This window comes from Aspergillus ibericus, assembly GCF_003184845.1.
Source record: "Aspergillus ibericus CBS 121593 unplaced genomic scaffold BO80scaffold_12, whole genome shotgun sequence".
In the NCBI taxonomy this organism is placed as follows: domain Eukaryota; kingdom Fungi; phylum Ascomycota; class Eurotiomycetes; order Eurotiales; family Aspergillaceae; genus Aspergillus; species Aspergillus ibericus.
In genome coordinates, this window is record NW_020292110.1 from 23161 (window position 1) to 42239 (window position 19079).

General features: G+C 53.5%; 4 protein-coding genes and 1 non-coding gene across 5 annotated transcripts; 4 read left to right on the plus strand and 1 right to left on the minus strand.

Moving 5' to 3' along the window:
• Window positions 1-1159: 1159 nt before the first annotated feature.
• Window positions 1160-3672, plus strand: BO80DRAFT_433371 (beta-glucosidase; the record flags this gene model as incomplete). Its single annotated transcript, XM_025720822.1, has 2 exons — window positions 1160-1337; window positions 1388-3672. The coding sequence occupies 2 exons, from the start codon at window positions 1160-1162 to the stop codon at window positions 3670-3672; spliced, it is 2463 nt and encodes an 820-aa protein (XP_025576873.1).
• Window positions 3673-7672: 4000 nt separating this feature from the next.
• On the minus strand, window positions 7673-9525 carry BO80DRAFT_423534 (putative alpha-1,3-mannosyltransferase). The gene has a single exon (XM_025719072.1). The coding sequence runs from the start codon at window positions 9406-9408 to the stop codon at window positions 7888-7890; it is 1521 nt and encodes a 506-aa protein (XP_025576874.1). The 5' UTR covers window positions 9409-9525; the 3' UTR covers window positions 7673-7887.
• A 2978-nt stretch (window positions 9526-12503) lies between these two features.
• BO80DRAFT_378067 (putative UDP-glucose,sterol transferase) lies at window positions 12504-15899 on the plus strand. Its single transcript, XM_025716722.1, has 7 exons — window positions 12504-12755; window positions 12807-13431; window positions 13477-13713; window positions 13759-14526; window positions 14575-15370; window positions 15417-15555; window positions 15601-15899. The coding sequence occupies exons 1-7, from the start codon at window positions 12614-12616 to the stop codon at window positions 15813-15815; spliced, it is 2922 nt and encodes a 973-aa protein (XP_025576875.1). The 5' UTR covers window positions 12504-12613; the 3' UTR covers window positions 15816-15899.
• A 245-nt stretch (window positions 15900-16144) lies between these two features.
• On the plus strand, window positions 16145-17879 carry BO80DRAFT_423537 (Annexin). The gene has a single exon (XM_025719073.1). The coding sequence runs from the start codon at window positions 16204-16206 to the stop codon at window positions 17749-17751; it is 1548 nt and encodes a 515-aa protein (XP_025576876.1). The 5' UTR covers window positions 16145-16203; the 3' UTR covers window positions 17752-17879.
• A 602-nt stretch (window positions 17880-18481) lies between these two features.
• BO80DRAFT_t115 lies at window positions 18482-18593 on the plus strand. The gene has a single exon. It is a non-coding gene; the product is annotated as a tRNA-Leu (tRNA).
• The last annotated feature ends 486 nt before the right edge of the window (window positions 18594-19079 follow it).

Below are 19079 nucleotides of genomic sequence, written 5' to 3' on the forward strand. Positions count from 1 at the left end.
TCAATGATGCTCTGAGGCAGAAGGTTCCGATGACGGATTCCAGCCAGTGCACGGTAAGTGATGGACAGTGCCATGGGGAAGACAACAAAGCTTCTACTGAGATTGAGTTCAGATAAGATGGTAATTCATTACCCAAGGGGAGTGACCGGCCATTGTTTGCCTTTCATCCACTATCTGCCCCAGTCGAACAATGTTCTCAAGAGGTGCCACCACAGTCAAATTTCCATGTGATGGACCTAACCAAGCTTGCATTTTCCACGAATTTGATGGTATCCATCCCATTGGGGGGTTCCATTCTTTCTGGGCATGCTTGCGAGGTGCTTCCACGGTACCCGTTCTTTCTGCCTGAGGCCACAGTCAGGCTACAGCCAGGCCAACGCACACGTGATTCGCTACATAATCCATCGCACGTGACAGCGTCGCTGGCTTCCCCTCCCTCTTCTCTCTCTTCTTCTCCATCTCTCCATTCTCTCCCCCTCGGCTTCCCACCGAAACCCTACATTTATCAGAACTCCGCACGTACTCGCAGCTCGCTTTAGCTGCCTAGAATGGCCGGGCACCCTCGACTATCCCGAGCAGAGGCTTGGCAGCCCCCGCAGTCGGACCGGAATGGCATTCACCGTCCACTGGAATGCTCGGGCACTCATGCCAACCTATCCAACTACCGGTCTCAGGCCCCATACTCGGTACCCCCGTATACACAGTATCCATCCGGAAAAGAGAAAAAGAGAAGAATCCCACTCGACGTCACTACGACGGGGTTCCTCCGAGAACCGGATGATGAATCCTTCGGCAGAATCGCGACTTGACCACCACTCTAGATGACTCCATCGATGAGGTCCGAGCAAGTTTCCCGGCAAAACTCCGGCAGTGGCCTGACCTGCCCAACTGAGTGAAGCATACGAAGACATCTCCCCCAACCCGGCAAAGACGGGCCGTCAAGCGCTCGCGATTGGCATCGTTATCCGGCGGTGGAGTCTTGCTCGGCACGAGGCCGACCCCGGCTTGGTAGCCTCTCCAACACCCGTCATTGCGGGCCTCCGCACTCTCCGCAGCAACGGACCCGGGAATGGGGAAAGCCGACAGGGGTATTTAAGGGTCCAACACGTCGGGCAGACCAGGGTTATGAGCTGAAACTACAACGCAGAGGTGTCTCGCCATGAAGCTCCAGGCTGACTATAGTTTTCTCCTGTCTGGGCTGTTGCTGGCCCCTTCTGTGGGTGCCAGCACTTGCCAGACTCCCATCGACCATCCGGGACCGGCTTTCAGCTTCGTCCAGCCCCTCAACACCACCATCCTCAGTCCCTATGGTCATTCTCCGGCCGTGTATCCGTCGCGTAAGTTCTCATCCGCTCAACCATTGTCTAAGCATTTCTAACGTATATAGCCAAAACAAATGGCACGGGCGGCTGGGAAAAGGCCTTGGCCCAGGCCAAGGACTGGCTCTCGCAGCTCACGGTCGAAGAGAAGGCCTGGATGGCCACCGGTCAGCCCGGTCCCTGCGTCGGAAACATTCTTCCCATTCCACGTCTCAACTTCACTGGCCTTTGTCTTCAGAATGGCCCTCAGTGTCTGCAGCAGGGTGACTACTCGAGCGTATTTGTCAGCGGTGTGTCTGCAGCGGCCAGCTGGGATCGTAAGCTGCTCTACGATCGAGGTTATGCCATGGCCACAGAGCACAAGGGCAAAGGCACTCACGTTGTCCTCGGGCCCATTGCCGGTCCGCTTGGCCGCAGTCCCTACGACGGGCGCACTTGGGAGGGCTTCGCTGCTGATCCCTATCTGACTGGCGTCTGCATGGAGGAGACGATCATTGGAATGCAAGACGCCGGTGTCCAAGCCAATGCAAAGCACTTTATCGCGAACGAGCAAGAGACCCAGCGGAACCCCACCTACGCGGCCGACGCAAACGCAACGACCTACATTCAAGATTCGGTCTCCTCGAATGTAAATGACCGCACCCTCCACGAGATTTACATGTGGCCGTTTGCCAACGCGGCCCGCGCTCGCGTCTCGAGCTTCATGTGCTCCTACAACCGTCTCAATGGCTCGCACTCGTGCCAGAACTCCTACCTCCTCAACCATCTCCTCAAGACCGAGCTCGGTTTCCAAGGCTACGTCATGTCTGACTGGGGTGCCACTCACAGCGGCGTCGCCTCGATTGAGAGTGGCATGGATATGACCATGCCGGGTGGTTTCACCCTCTACGGAGAGCTCTGGACCGAGGGGTCTTACTTCGGCCAGAATCTCACGGACGCCATCAACAATGGCACGGTATCGACTGACCGCATTGACGATATGATCGTGCGTATCATGACCCCCTACTTTTGGCTGGGCCAGGACCAGGACTACCCTAGCGTGGACGCGTCCGTTGGTGCGTTGAACACGGACTCGCCGCCAGATACCTGGTTATACCCTTGGCAGTTCACCGGTACCAGCAACCGCGACGTCCGCAGCAACCACAGCCAGATGATCCGCGAGCACGGCGCCGCCTCGACGGTCTTGCTGAAGAACGAGCGCAATGCCCTGCCCCTGCGCAAGCCCCGCAATATTGTGATCGTGGGTAACGACGCCGGTCCTGTCACCCAGGGTGCCTACAACCAGAACAACTTTGAATACGGCACTCTCGCCAACGCCGGCGGCTCCGGAACGTGCCGGTTTAGCTTTTTGTCCACCCCGCTGGATGCTATCACCGCCCGAGCTCGTCAGGATGGTGCTCTCGTGCAGACCTGGCTCAACAACACCCTCATCACGGAGAAAGCTATGCCCGACCTCTGGAATCCTGAGCATCCTGATGTCTGTCTCGTCTTCCTCAAGGGGTGGTCTGAAGAGAACATCGACCGCCGGTTCCTGGAGCTTGACTGGAACGGCAACGCAGTCGTTGAAGCTGTCGCCAAGTACTGCAGCAACACCGTGGTGGTGACTCACTCGGCCGGTGTCAACGTTCTCCCGTTCGCAGACCACCCCAACGTTACCGCCATTCTTGCCGCCCATTACCCAGGTGAAGAGGCCGGCAACTCCCTTGTGGACATCCTTTACGGCGACGTTAACCCGTCCGCGAAGCTCCCTTACGTGATCGCCTACAACGAGTCGGACTACAATGCCCCGCTGACGACCGACGTGCAGACCAACGGCACCTACGACTGGCAGAGCTGGTTCGACGAGGAGCTCGAAGTCGGATACCGCTACTTTGATGCTCATGACATTCCCGTGCGCTACGAGTTCGGCTTCGGTCTCAGCTACACCACCTTCAACCTGAGCAGACTAGCGGCCACCGGTTCCGTGGCTACGAACCTGACGGCCCTTCCAGAGCAGCGTCCCGTTCAGCCGGGTGGCAACCCTGCCCTCTGGGAGACGGTCTACACGCTTACCACGGAGGTGAGCAACAGCGGCAGTGTGGATGGATATGCCATCCCACAGCTGTATGTCGGATTCCCCGACACCGCGCCGGCGGGAACTCCTCCCAGCCAGCTGCGCGGCTTCGACAAGATCTGGCTTGAGGCGGGTGAGACGAAGACGGTGACCTTTGAGTTGATGCGTCGGGACGTCAGTTACTGGGATGTGGTGGCGCAGGATTGGCGCATTCCGGCTGGGCAGTTTACTTTCAAGGCCGGGTTCAGCAGTCGGGACTTCCGGGCCAACACGACGGCAACATTTGTGAGGGATCACTAGACATTATGATGTATTGGCTGTCATGAGTATTATGAATGTATCTTAGAGGATAGACTATCTGCATCGCTATTATTCGTCCACGCGACACCATCTCGTATTGGTTCGAACCTGAACAACAGCCTGCACCAAGCCAGCCGTAATGTCCATCTCCTACTCTTATCCAAACACCCTTCAACAAACCCCCAGCCATCGTCAATGTGATTAGTACCAGCAGGACTGATTTCGAGAAACTCCCTATCTCCTCGATACCTTCTGCTTCAGTCCTGCCCGGATCGAAATATCAATTCACGATCAAACCCGACACCTTCCCAGGTCTACCGAGACCCAAAATTGGTCTTGACAAAACGAACAGACGAGCTACTACTCCGATTGGGATCTAGCCGACATCCTAGTACAGGATCCGGTACTTCATGAATTCATCAAAATACAAGATTTGAAGTCTCCGAATGTCATGTCGGGCCTTTGGTGGCCAAAGGTCTTATCAAAGCCCAACGGAAGATGCAGATGTTGACGTGGACGAGTGTATATCGCTTTTCTGTACTGGGGGACCTATGGAGTTAGTCATCGTTGCCGTCTATTAATCGTTCCGTGCAGGATAGTTACTCTTCGTCGTATAATGAGATAGACGAAATGATAATAAGCTGCGTGTCCAAATCCAGGTAGAGAGAATCGAGTGGAACAACCCATGGATACATAACAATATTCGGGATGATTGGAATCCGCTTCGACGTTGAGAAATGGACGGGGAGAAAAGATGTCGAATGTCATTTGACAATCTCACGAGATTATTTTGTAGTTGCTGACGGGGAACGACACATGCACGGGGGGTATACACTCGCAGTGCAAATAGAGGACTATTAATTAGTGTCAACCACGAATACGCATCGAGGGATGACACTTCCTCAATAGTCTGGCTGAACTTTTTTGCCGCCAGCAGGTTGAAATCAGCCCGTGCTGAATATGCTGAATCTTTGTCGTTCTAGGCGGAATTTGAATGGGCCGAGATAGAACAATCTGCTATTATCTTCCGTACCGACGAGACTTGCCTGTATCTGTCTGTGCATTTGCATGATTGTTTTGATAGTGTGGATGCATCACAATCTTCAAATATGTCAAAGGTATCAGCAGCCGACTGGTCCTGTGGCTCCCAGTAGCAGACTTTGATACGATGCCAGGAAAAGATATTCGTCCCAGTGGGGTGCAGTTGGGTTCTGTCATTAAGGGATAGTTTTAATCACTTCTGATTTAGGTAACTTAATTTTACCCAGTTCCGATTGGCAACCGCAAATGTATCATCAAAACCATTGGCTTGTTTCTTCATAGGGTTCATTCATGTGGTTGGGAACCCCATCTTGAATCACTCGATGGCGAATGCTAATGAAGTCATATGAGTTATGGAGTGTAGGCAATTCGTACACATCACCATATTCTGGACTTTCTTGGTTGCTGGATTGCCTTTGTTGAGTTGCCCTACCATGAATGAGGGTAAAGGCCATGACTTCAAGAGCTTTGATCTCCGCCCACCGCATCGTGGGACTCTATCCTGTATTGTGTTTGTCACAGCTCTGTTTATTCCAGGATTCAGGAATTTTAACCCTCTTCCCAGACTCCAAGTTTCCCTCGAAACGATTGCTGTGTTTCGATGCTACCGTATGGGTCCGCAAGCACACTGTCGGTTATGGGACCCTGCTCCTGGTTGACCATCCATGCCGCGCCTGCTATCTGCTAGCTGTTCTCATGTCCGAAAGGCGGAGACTTTCCCCCCGCCAGCAAGGCATCAACAGACCTGTAAGATCCACCGAGAGTGCAAAGCTCTGACAATAGTTTGAGAGATCCCCTGTCCCCACTCGTCTAACCCGGAGACCGCAGTGTCTGTTGGGATTGCTAAGTTGTAAGTTTGTTCCGGAGCATGTTAGATGAGTATTTTTGTCGTAGGATACAGACTCGTTCCCAAGGATTGATGGTCGCAGGCAGTTGATTGCAGCCTTGCGCTCGATATGGGGATGCATCACCGTGTGGCGCTGATTGCTTGCTTTTCTCAACGTGATCCCGGTGCAATAACCCATTCATGGGCTATTAGCTCTGTCTCTGCCGTGGCTGCATAGATCTGCGCCTTAGTTGATGTTCCTAGCATGCCATGGATAGTCACTATGATACCACGCCATCTCACGGCATACCCAAGACCAACGCAAATGGAAAGGTAGATCCGTAGTTCCGATGTAGGAAGCAAAAGCATTACCCTTGTGTAGTGGACCCCAACCTTCAAATAAGTGGACTTGTGGTCATAGTCTTTTGTCTTCGACCGCGGACCTACTTCGCGATTTTGGTCCGGTCCATTCACGGGATGGGTTTCAGCTGTGAAGTGGGACATTTCGGCTCGGAGTGAAATTTGAATAGTACTTGGCATGATCGCCACTAGCTGAGTTGGATTCCTCCAGTATTATCCCGTAGACGTAGGGAATCCTCTAAGAAATAGTATCAGCGAACTATTTCTTTCATCCACTTTGGAGAACTGTAGTTGAGAAATTCGAGGTCACCTTACTAACTCTGGTCGCTGACTTCGATAGACACCAACGAAGACAATCTGCATCCCGATCTAGACGATATCAGGCAGAAGGATAAACTCAAAGTGTGTATTTCCCTCCTCTCGTCAAACCCCAGCGAAAGATGTCTCGATCCAGGTCCAACACAGAAGAAAGCCAGAATACCTCCACCCTCGGCACGACGTCAGTATCTGCACGTAGACTGCCACACACAACTTAGACTATCCCTCAGCGACGTGCGTGAGTATCATGCGCACTGTATCATGCGGTGTGTGCCAATACAGCCAAGGAACCCTTATTATCCACCTGAGCTTCTCGCAGATCTTCCTGCAGATGCTGTCCGTGCCAGTTCATGCTGGAGCATGCCAGAGGCGATGTCTGTGCAGCTTTATCTTCGAACATGAACCGTTTGTCGTACACTTTTCACCATTGCTATGGGCTGTTGTCATGGTGAGAGGCACTATTGGGCCCAAATGGCTTGGTCTAGAGCTGTTTCCTTTTCCATCTTTTCAAGCTGGGAATGCCATACCGTACCATGTTGCTGTCAGCCTTGGTCTAGGTTATTGATCAGTCGGGTAAATGTGGTATACCTGGATAGACATTTCGAATCTCAATAGAGGGTAGAGGTTAATTCCGACTCGCTTAGCTAGCAGATGTTGCTGTATTGTCGTTAATATATCGTATATCTTATCCGGATGCTAGTAGATGAGTTGTGAAATCCTGTTTAGTCTTCTGAGCATGGATTAGTCTGGTAATTAAAATGGGTATCATATGGCTCAGATTATTGCTCCGATCCACGCAACCATGGTGTTTAAAGCGGTCCATGCAGAAGCTAGTTGCACGCTTAATTCTCCAATTTTATGGATTCTAGGCCAAGTACTATTCACAGTTCCTTCATAGTTGTCCGTTGATGGTGTAGATTTGTGTTCGGGCATATCTAGATTGGTAATATATGATAGTATAATTTAATGAGCCATATAGTCTCGTGGCTTCGTGCGGGTATTTTCCAAATAAGTAATAGGAAACATTCGGTTGAGGGATCCGAGAACGTAGGTCTAGGTGTGCTTCGTTCGATAAAGCTGGATACGATAAGGCGGTAAAATGTTGGGATTCTCTGGTCGGTATGTTATTGAGTGGATTGAATGCTCTGTGGAATATAATGGCTTAACATGGGAGGATATGGGATGTTGTATGGTTCCATCTGGCTAGTAGTTGCAAGAGAAAATGGTCAAGAGGAGGAAGATTAGGAGGCTTTATGAGCTGTAGAGACTTGAAGTAATTGGTGACCGCATATGGATGAATGTGGGTTATGGAATTGACGGTAGTAACTGTGCCGATTCACTGTGGTGTTTGAAGTGACCGCTTCTATTCCACTTGGATGGCTGTATGGAATGGTGGAAGCGGATTACTTTTAGCCATTAACCATAAACACTACTCAGAAAGAGAATCGTCCAATGGCCACGTGTGAAATCACTTGTAATTAATTATATCGATGAAATGGAACATTATGTACAATAAGCATTTCATGTAGTGCACGTCCAACTCTTGGTCAATCATGAACAGCCACACTGCACTGAGGGATGTACTGCAGATTCCCATGTTAGAGCACAGGCAGTACTTCAAGCCGCTGGACACTGCCTTCAGTGTTGGCTGAATATACCACTGCGATGTGTCAGGCAGACTGCACCATCGCATCCACCATCTTCGCCAGGCCAATGGACCGATCCAAAACCCCCATCTCCTCCTCCGTCAAACTCCGCACCTCCCCATTCACCATACAACTATGATCCTGTTTCCTGGCCCCCTTGACCCACTCGGCATCAATCATCCACTTCTCCGGCACCTGATACACATTCTCCATGCCCCCCTGCCCCTTATTCTTCAACAAGCTCCCATTATACCAGAGCAACCGATTCTTGGCATCCACATGCGCAATCACAAAACTACACACGCCGCGCCGTCCCTGCTCATCCACATTCTCCCACCCCACAATCCCCCCATAATGTTTCGAAAACTCATACTGCGCGCCCGCCAACTCCAACCCCAACCACCAACTCTCCTTATCGCCATACGTAATCTTATACGTCGTTTCCTCCCGCACCTCGTACGAATTCTGCCAGCAGATATGCAACAAACCCATCAAAGTATCGGGGCGACTTTTATCCAGCACCACGAGACCCGAGTCCGCTTCCTCCGCGTAATCTTCCGTCCAGACCAACGAGGCATTCATCTCGTCGCTGGGTCGACGGATCTGATCGCGCCACCAGTCATGACGGCCCTCGAAGGCATGTTTCCAGAGGAGTCGATCGTGGAAGAGGAGAGCGCCTTTGTGGAGGAAGGCTTCCTGGTGGAGGAGGACCTCGGGGGGTTGAAGGAAGACGGCGTCAGCGTCGGCGAGAATGACTTTTTCGAAGGGAGAGCCGAGAGCGGCAAAGGCTTTGATGGCCCAGCCGCCGGTTTGGAGTTTCAGGGTGGTGTCGTCGAAGAGGGTGAGGATGTCGAGGAAGGTGATGGCGGGCCCGGCGGCGGCGAGGGTGGAGACGTGGTTTCGGTTGGGAGGGGAGAGATCGTCATCGCCGGCGTAGATGACTTGGATGGGGAGGGTGGAGTTGAGGACGGAGCGGAGGGAGCCGATGAGGTGGGCGGCGTAGCGGAGGGTTTTGTCACTGGTGGGGATGACGATGCCGGCGGAGTTGGGGGTGAAGGAGGCGCGGAGATCTTGCACGGGGTGAGGGGATTTGGGCTGTTGGGGGTTTTGGAGGAATGGGTATTGGGAAATGGCGACTTCTTCGACGGCGTTGAGGAGGAGGGATTTGGTGGTGGGGTTGGAGGAGGCTTCGGCTTGGGTGAGCCAGTCGCGGAGAACCCGGTTGCGACGGCCCAGTTCGCCGTATTTTTCTTTGAAGGGTTTCTGGATGGGATAGTCGGCGAAGTATTGGGCGAGATCGGTGATGAGGGTGGTGTCGATGGTGATGCCGGCGGTGATGCCGGCGGAGGATTGGGTGGCTGTCTGGTGGCCCTGACCGAATCCGAGGACCTTGGTGGTCGATGCTGATGGCAGCAGCAGAAAGATGGACAAGACGAAGATGGCGGCCACCGCGGCGATGAGGACTCGGATGCCTCGTTGGCTGCGAATCGCAGCGAATTGGTTCATTTTGTGCGAGAGCAGCTGCCCGGCCTCATCCCAGGCCATGTTGCAATGATGTCTGGGGGGGGCATGGGTGGTGCCGGGTTTAGGGTTGACAGCTCCCGGGCAAAGGATCGCTTCTGCCTGCCTGGATGACGTTGACAGTGGGCAGGCATCTGGCCGGAATATAACCGGCATCGCGCCATGATCGGGGGGATGACTTGTTCTTATAATTGAACGAATCAGTGGCTGCGAGGAACACTTGGCTCCGGAGCATACGTAGATCCCGGTCAAGGATTAGACGGGCGCAGCTCATAGGCCGATAAGGGCGGAATTACGATGTAGGAGGGGAGCCTTGTCAGTGGCCCAGTAGGGCTGATCTCTCCTGGCCCTCCTCTCGTCCCCTGGGGGTGTCGCGTCTCCGGTCAAGGGCCGGAGTCCGGTCCAGCCGACACCAGAGCCTATCAGACTGGCCCAATTGAAGCGTTCCCGGACTAAGCCTCCCGGCCCCCTGTCTGCATAGTGGTGATAGGCCGGCCCGACTGGGTCCGGTGAAAAGCCCCTTCGTATCAGTCTCAGCCGCATCTTCAGTCTCCAACTCAGGGATTTTTGCCGACAGCCCCTGATCACTGCCAGACGGATTCTGGATCCTCGGAATCAGTCCCCGGGCATTCCGGTTTTCCGAAGAATACCGAGTCGAGATGTCCAGGCATGCGTGAATGACCTGCTGCAGCCTACCAGTAGCACCGCCTGAATTCTGTGCGCACCATCCGATCCATCAGGAGCGCTAGGCAACGTAGTGGCTGGTGTCGTGTGCTCACTGTATAGGAGATTACCCCTAAAATTAGGCGTGTTACGGGTCTGTCCCGGAGATCCCTGCCAAGCATGGGCGCACCACACTGATAGAATTTCCGACCGTCGTCAATTCTCGCTCAGGATCACTGCACAGTGGCTAAGCTGGCACAGATCGGCTAGAATCACCCGGAGCAAATAGAGTTTGACATCCTGCCTAGTCTGGCGGGCCACTCGCTTGCTGCCGGAATTAAGGGGCATTCGTGCGCTGGATCAAATAGGCATGAAAACCACTTTGATTTGGTGCATTTGGTGCATCTGCATTAGGAAACCATCCGCGCCTCTAACCACTGCTGAGGTACTGGAAGCGGCTTAAATGGCATATTGATGAGATCGAAAAGGAACAGCGACCCCCAGTTCCTTCTGCGTGGTCGCGGAGGTACTCCTACAGCGATTTCCATGTCGCAGTTTAACAATCATCGTCAACTCACCCACCGCCAACACCGACCGTAGTTTTTTACCACCACACAACGGCGACATGCGCGGTGTAGTATGTCAGGCCGAGATGTTCGGGTCCGCATAAAAGCGAGCAGAGAGGGCTGGCACCATTCCACGACCGGTACCCTGAAGCCACCTCACACTCGGTTCGGACTTGAGAAATATTGCCCCCCGCTCAATCGTCGTGCATGTCGTCTACCAGGCCGATTAGTTGGCTCGATCGATCCCCTCATATGCCCGAGTGTTGCTGACTATAGGATGTGTAGTCCTCGTGAAGTCGGGCTGGAGAGGTACCTTGGCAATTATAAGTCTTTTTACGCGAGCGGAATAGGCGATCGATGTCGATTATCGATCAGACTGGGCTGATCCAGGATGGGCTTCGCGATGCCTCTGCGGACGAATGATATACCAAGCAGAGCGTAAAACACAAGCTACTGTTCTTCTGGTTGTCTATTTCGTGTATTTACATCGGCATGCATCTTATGATCGAGAAGAAGTTGTCGCACTCGAAGGCGTAGACGGGCTCCGGAGGGGCCTTTACGAATGTCCGTGATATTCTCTGAGTATAACTCACTCCCAGTTTGGACCAATACAAAGGATTTGTCCGATCTGGCTAGCAAGGATACCAGAAGAAAGGTCTACTGGCCGGTATACAACCACCAACAGACACAACGAAAGGCGGCACTGAGCTCAACGATAATGTTGTTATAGTCTACGATCGAAGACTATGATCTTTGGTATTTTGCATCAGCCCTAAGTAGCGGATTGTTTATGAAACTTGTATCTCCTATCTTTTGTTCCTCTTGCGGAACCCTACCTCCACAGTAAAAGACGCGTGCTCCCTTTCTTCACTGACAAGTCAGAAGGAACAATGAGAATGGTTCACAATGTTTGGACAAAACATATGAATGCAGTATCAGGTGTCCAACCCTTGGTTCCTCCTAAGCGACCTCACACTCTGGCGCTATCAGCGCCATGGCGATTCCAGATCGCAATACCCATTATCCAAGCGACTCGGTTTTATCTCATTGGTAGTATCAAAAATTGTTATGTGCCGCTCAACGAGTCCAGGAGACTAGACTGGATTAGACTGCGGGAGCAGTCAGTTCTTCGGGCAAGATTACTCTTAATCGCGGTGGAACTTAGGGTCAGGAGGGAGGGAGAAAGTGATGGTTATCGGAGATTATGTTCCGGCGGGTATGTAGTTAGTCCGCACATGAAATGGAATGGCCGTATGGGGAATTAGACGAGGGTGGGGGCAATGCAATGATGGGGTTTGTTAAGGCGGTCGGTTAGGAATTATGAGGGATTCAAATGGGATGGCGATTTAGTTGTGGATGGACTGTGGCGGGGATGTGTGTAGTCTTTGAAGGCGGGAAGTAAATGAGGCTTGTACACGATAGGAGCCGAGGCAGGAACCGGATGGCGGGTTTCGGACCGCGGCGGATAAGGGTCTTGTTGATTGTCCGGTCTAGGTGGTGTACTCAGAGGCGGTGAAGTCATGGTTATGGTATGACAGGGATGTTAGTTGATCGTAGTCTGTAGCTAACTTGCTACATAGTACTATGTAACTAGCTTGATTATTCACAATGGCCGAGGTAGGGCTGATTGGATGACCAGCAAGGGTCTCCGGGTTCGCGGCGAGAACATCATGCAGGCCGAGGCAGGATACGTAAGACCTCAAGGCCAGGCCTACCGAAGTAGGAACGATTGGTCAAGGAACAAAGAAAGCTTGAAGGCCGGGCGCGACTCCACTGGTTCTTGGATGCGATCATCCGTGGGTCCACCGCTCCGGTGCAATGCGATGGCGTCACCAGTTGCACCCACCCGACCCTTGGGACTTCATCTGTCTTTCTCTTCCATTCCCCTGTCCCTGTATCCCTTCCGCAATCATCCTCTTCGGCAGTGTCTGAATCAACAAACTCAATTGTCTTCCGTCGGTCGCACATGGTCCGGTCGGTGTCTGCCAGTGCCCGCAGCCATGCCGTCTCCCGAGGGCCTCACGGCCGCCGACTGGCCGGACGAGCAGATCGCTAATGTCTCCTCCCACGCCGGTCATGGCCGGCCTAATCGGCGAGCGCATATTCGGGAGAGAGGATTAAACACGGGGGTTCGGGTGATGGGTGCGTGATTCCTTCCCCTCTGAAACTCACCCCAGCCAGCTAAGAAGTCAGACGATGGCCGTCTGGACATCAAAATCCGCGAGCGGAAACCCTGGGTAGCAAAAATCATCAAGCATCTCCAACACCAACCCGAGCCCGTTCACGACGATCGCAAGCCCTCCGTCTGCCTCGGAGAAGGCGAGGACGCACACTGTGCCCTCAAACTCAACATTGTCATCCAAGTCGTCGGTTCCCGCGGCGATGTCCAACCCTTCATCGCCCTCGGAAAGGTCCTCAAATCCCACGGTCATCGCGTCCGACTCGCCACGCATCTCGCTTTTCGCGAATCCATCGAAAGCGAGGGTCTCGAATTCTTCAATATCGGTGGGGATCCGGCCGAGCTGATGGCATTCATGGTGCGGAACCCCGGTCTGATGCCGCATATGAGCACCCTCCGCAGTGGGGCGATTCCCCGTCGACGACGCGAAATGAAGGCCATTTTCTCGGGCTGTTGGCGCTCGTGCTTCGAGACGGGCGATGGAACGGGCATGCATCATATCTCGGAGGATCCGTGGAATGAAACGGCGGACTATCGGACGCAGCCGTTTGTCGCGGATGCGATTATCGCCAATCCGCCGAGTTTTGCCCATCTCAGCTGTGCGGAGAAGCTGGGGATTCCGTTGAATATGATGTTTACGTGAGTGATTCTTCTTCGATTGGCGGTGGAATACTGACGATGTAGAATGCCCTGGACTGCCACACAGTCATTTCCGCATCCGCTCGCGACGATCCGCACCAAGAACACAAAGCCGTCGGCAGCCAATTTTGCCTCGTATGCAGTGGTCGAAGTCATCATGTGGGAGGGATTAGGAGATCTGATCAATACATTCCGCAAACGAGAACTGGGGCTCGACCCGTTGGACGCCATTCGGGCACCGAGTATTGCGCACCGGCTGCAAATCCCATACACGTACCTTTGGTGAGATGTCTGCCTGCACTGCATTGGATCCAGCTGACGAGATAGGTCGCCAGCACTCCTCCCCAAACCCGGGGATTGGGGCGACAACATCGATGTGGCCGGATTTGCTTTTCTCTCCGCGGCATCCGACTACAAACCCCCCGACGACCTAGCTGCATTTCTCAAGGCAGGACCACCCCCGATCTACGTCGGATTTGGTTCCATCGTCGTCGACAATCCGGGCTCGTTGACGAAGATCATCTTCCAAGCCATCCGCGCAAGCGGGCAACGGGCGATCGTTTCCAAAGGCTGGGGGAATATTGGAGCAGGCGAGGACGAGATTCCAGAGAACATATTCATGATCAACAAGTGTCCGCACGACTGGCTGTTTCAGCACGTCTCTTGTGTCATTCACCACGGTGGAGCGGGTACCACTGCCGCAGGGTTGGTCCTCGGTCGGCCGACCATCATTATACCCTTCTTTGGCGATCAGCCCTTCTGGGGATCGATTGTGGCTCGCGCAGGCGCAGGCCCACTGCCCATCCCACACAAGCAGCTGACGGCGGAAAATCTGACCGATGCGATCAATCAAGCCCTCGAGCCGTCGACGTTGGAAAAGGCGAAGGAAATAGGCGAGCAGATGCGCACAGAGCAGGGCGTGCGAAATGCTACTACGAGCTTCTACCAGCATCTTGATCTAGAGAGTATGCGGTGCTCGATTTGTCCGCATCTGCCAGCTGTGTGGTGGGTTCGGCATTCCCATATCAAGCTGAGTACGTTTGCGGCGGCAGTGCTGGTCGAGACGGGCTTGATTAACCCGCGAAACGTTGTCCTGTACGTCCTGTAATAGTGCCATTGGCTCGACGTGCGCTAATTTCCCAGGTACCGTTCACGCGAGTATGACACAAATCGAGACCCTAGGGGTCCTCTGACTGCAGGCGCAGAGGTGCTCTACGGTATCGTCTCAGGGTTCGTTAGCGGCATTGCTGACGTCCCCAGCGGAATGGCAGGCATGTTTTCGACCAAACATGAACGACGCATCCACCATAAACACGACTGGAAGAAAGCGCGTCGCCCGTCTTACCTTGATGGATCATCCTTCCGGCGTCATCGTCGGGCCAAGTCATCCCTCGATTCGGGGGTCGGCCCGGATGAGATTCCCAATACCCAACAGCCAGAAAACGGACACATTCGGTATGAGCAAGACCGTCCCCACGACCAATCTACCTCCAATGATAATTCCGGAGTCTCTACAGAGTCCGACGAGGCATACCACTCGGCCGAAGAAGTCCTCTCCGATCCTGATGTGTCCGATCATAGCGTCTCCGACCACGAAGACGAAGAGAACAGCCCCCAGTCTTCAAGCCCCCGGACAAGCAGCTCCGACACGCTGGATGACATCGACACTGAATGCGGTGCAGAATTAGACCTCGAGCGAACGATCACGCGACTGCGAACGAGGGAAATGTCCCATACGAAGGAAATCCTCGCGGAGACGTCATACCATAGCGCGCGTGCGGCCAAGCATATCCTGAACTGGGCAATCATGCTTCCGACCGACTTGACGTTAAGTCTGTCCAAGGGATTCCACAACGCACCGAAGCTGTACCATGATCGGTTGGTAGAGGATACGCCCAAGGTGCTTGGGTTTCGGAGTGGGTTTCGGGCTGCTGGGACGGTATTCTCCCTTCCCTTCTCGGGTTGGATCAGTGCTGACGGAACAGGAATTTACCCACGGATTCTACAACGGCATCACCGGCCTCGTGACGCAGCCTGTGGTCGGAATGGAGAAATCCGGCAGCAAAGGCCTCCTGAAAGGCATCGGTAAGGGGATCGGGGGTGTGCTACTCAAACCGACTGCTGGTAAGCTGCCAGACCCTCTCAGTCCAACGGAAACTAATTCAGCAGGCATCTGGGGGTTAGCAGGATACCCGCTGGACGGGATCCATAAGAGTCTTCGCAACTCGCTCTCGAAGAGCAAAACGCGGGATATTCTTGCCTCACGGATGAGGCAGGGCATCGAGGAGATGTGTGCAGCAACGACACAGGAGCGATCCGCTGTGATTCAGAAATGGCATGAGTTGCAGCGAACCGACCTTGGCCATGCGACTGAGGATAGTTAGTGATATACCCGTAGCGATTGTATAGTAATTGCATCTCTGTATATTAGCCACAGCCAGGGACTGTAAGCTGAGATGATAAGCGACAGTGGTAGATGCATGTGATTGATAAGATCATCCACGGAGACTGTGCTGCATCCTTCAGAAAATGCATGCTGGGACAAGGCAGCCTCCGACTCAGCCACGACAATTACCCGACCCGTCCTTCGTGCAACTCTAACTGGCTGCTTGTCCAATCACATCCGCTTCCCTCGGATCCTGTGGCTGTGCCAGCATCGCAATTTCCCTGCTGGGACTTACGCCCGACGAGGCTACGAGCATCAGCTGTCGCTATTTAACGTCGGACCCCCCCCGCTCTCCCGTCACTGTTTCATCACCTACATCGCGCAACATGTCCTACCAGCAACCATACGGTCAGGGCCCGCCTCAGGGGTATCCACCTTATCCCCCTCAGGGTCAGGGTCAGTACCCGCAGAACCCTCCTTATGGACAGGGTCAGCATCCACAGAACCCCCCTTATGGACAGGGTCAGCACCCACAGAACCCTCCTTATGGACAGGGCCAGCATCCACAGGGCCCGGGTCCGTACCAGCAAGGTCCGGGCTCGTATCCGCCCATGAGTGGCCAGCATCCACAGCAACCTCAACCATATGCTCAGCAGCAACCCCCACAGGGTCCAGGTGCATACCCGGGCCAGCATTCACAGCAGCCTGGTCCCTATCCTCCATACTCGGCCCCCCAGCAGGGAATGGGATATCCGCCTCAGCAGGGATATCCTCCTCAAAGACCACAGCAAGGACACGGATTGCCTCCACAACAGGGACATCCTCAGCAAGGACATCCACAGCAAGGCTACCCACCCCAACAGCAATGCCAGCCCTACCCACCTGGTCCTCCAGGCCAACAACCACCAGGCCCCTACGCTCCCTATCCCCCCGGCCAAAACTACGGCCCTCCTCCAACTCAGCAACCCATGCCCTCGCGTCCCTCCCCTGGCTACGACGCCAACTTCGTTCCCCCATCTACCGCCATCAATGAAGCCGACGCCCTCCGAAAAGCTATGAAGGGCTTCGGCACCGACGAAAAGACCCTCATCCGGGTGCTCACCAGCACGCCAGACCCCAACCAAATGGCCATCATCCGGCACACCTACCACACGCGACTGAATCGATCCCTCGAGAAGGACCTCAAGTCCGAAACATCCGGATCCTTCGAAGACATCCTCGTCTCCCTTGCCACGGGGCCCTTGGACTCGGACATAACCTACCTCCACGACGCAATGAGCGGACTTGGCACCAACGAAACTGCCCTCAACGACGTGCTTCTCGGGCGCAGCAACGCCGATCTCAACGCCATCAAACACGCCTATGCGCAGAAATACCACACCTCGCTCCTCGAGAATATCAAGAGCGAGTTGAGCGGCAAAACAGAGCGCTTCTTCGAAATGCTCCTCGACGCGCGCCGTCCCGAACCGGGCAGTTACTTCGACCGTCAAGGCATCGACAACGACGTGCGAGAACTCCACCGCGCCACGGTCGGAAAGATGGGCACGGACGAGATTTCAACCTTTGCTATCTTCCTGAACTCGTCGGATGAGAGGCTCTCCGTGCTGCAGGGCGAGTTTGAGCGCGTCTATCATACCAAGTTGGAGAAGGTGATTCGGGAGGAGTTTTCCGGACATTTGGAGGATGCCCTTGTCGCCATGCTCGCACGAGCCAGGGATCCGGCAGCGTATCATGCGAGAGTGCTGAAGGAGTGTCTGTTCGGAGACGGGGTGAAGGAGCCGAGATTGGTGTACTGGGTCGTGCGGTTGCATTGGGAGCCGGGCTACTTCAATCGGGTGAAGGCCATGCTGGGAGGGGAGTTGGGCAAGTGGGTGAGGGGATATCTTCCCAGTGGGGACTTCAGAGATGCGGTTTTGAGAGTTTGCGGATACTGATTCTTCTTTTTCTCTTTATGATGTTTCCTTTGTGATGGTTCGGTAGATAATATCCATCCTCGTGAAATCATACCTAATGAATGCTACCGATTACATGACAAATCCCCAGGCAACTTCATCTATATACAAATACTAATTCAGATAGCATACTGTACTGCTTGTGATTGTACACAGTATAATGTGGGTAACTCTCACCAGGTTCTCTGTTCTCGGGGTGCTCCTTGTGGTGTTCGAGTTTTCTCGGCAGGGGAACCCGTGGGGGGAAATGTATATGACGTCATGAATCTTCCTGCTTCTTCATCATACACAATAGATCGATCAAGATTTGTTTCCTGTGGGAGATTGTAGGATGAATAATACCTTCCTACCTTTGGAAGCAAGGTGTAAGGCTCCTTGGTAGGAACGGAATGTGGTTTGTATCAACATAAGTCGTAGGAGTGTCTCGATGGGATGCAGGAGTTTTCCACTTTGAAACCAAGTATATATCGGTCGTCATGGTGCGGTAAGAGATACACCGGGTAGACACAAAGAGTAGTACCAACTACAATGCTGTACAACTCCTTGAAGAAAATTTATTCAGGCATGTGGCTATACTACCGACAGATTATTCAGAAGTGACCAAATCCTGCACCGACTGGTAACAATCCCATCCCACGAGTCGAACTGGTGAACCGCATGAAGTACCCATATGGCCGTCATATAACAAAGAAAGGAGCAGTATTCCATCAAAGGCAAGGTGGCCGAGCGGTCTAAGGCGTCAGGTTAAGGTCACACCTTAATGGACAGCTTCCGAGCTTCCTGATCATCGTAAGATGGCGTGGGTTCGAATCCCACCCTTGTCACTTTTTTCATCATACCATGATGAATTCTTTTACCCTTCTTATCTCCACTTGGGTAGCTCTCCCCATCTTCTTCTCTTTTTCTTTTTCTTCCCCCCCCTCACTGACCATCGCCTTCCGAGTGTCCAAGCATGACGGGTTTCTCCGATGCACCACCACCTCGGTGTCATACCGCACCATGCCCCTCTACTATAGATAAATCCATTGTTGCAGTAGGGAAACTCCTCCTAAACAGTATATATACAATCGCCGTAGCCTCACTCCATCTCCGTCTTTATCAATAGTTTGTCCATCCGATGTCCTCCTTGCACCGTCTATCGCCCCTGCTGTCCAGGACCGCGTCAATACAAGTATACATCTTCTCGTCGTACTGCACACAATACTAGCATCATTACGCAGCAGCCCATGGAATGACGGAGCTACTCAAATGTACGCCATCGCCAGCCTTGTTGATTTTGTACTTTCCGCCGACTCATCCGGTGCATTAAA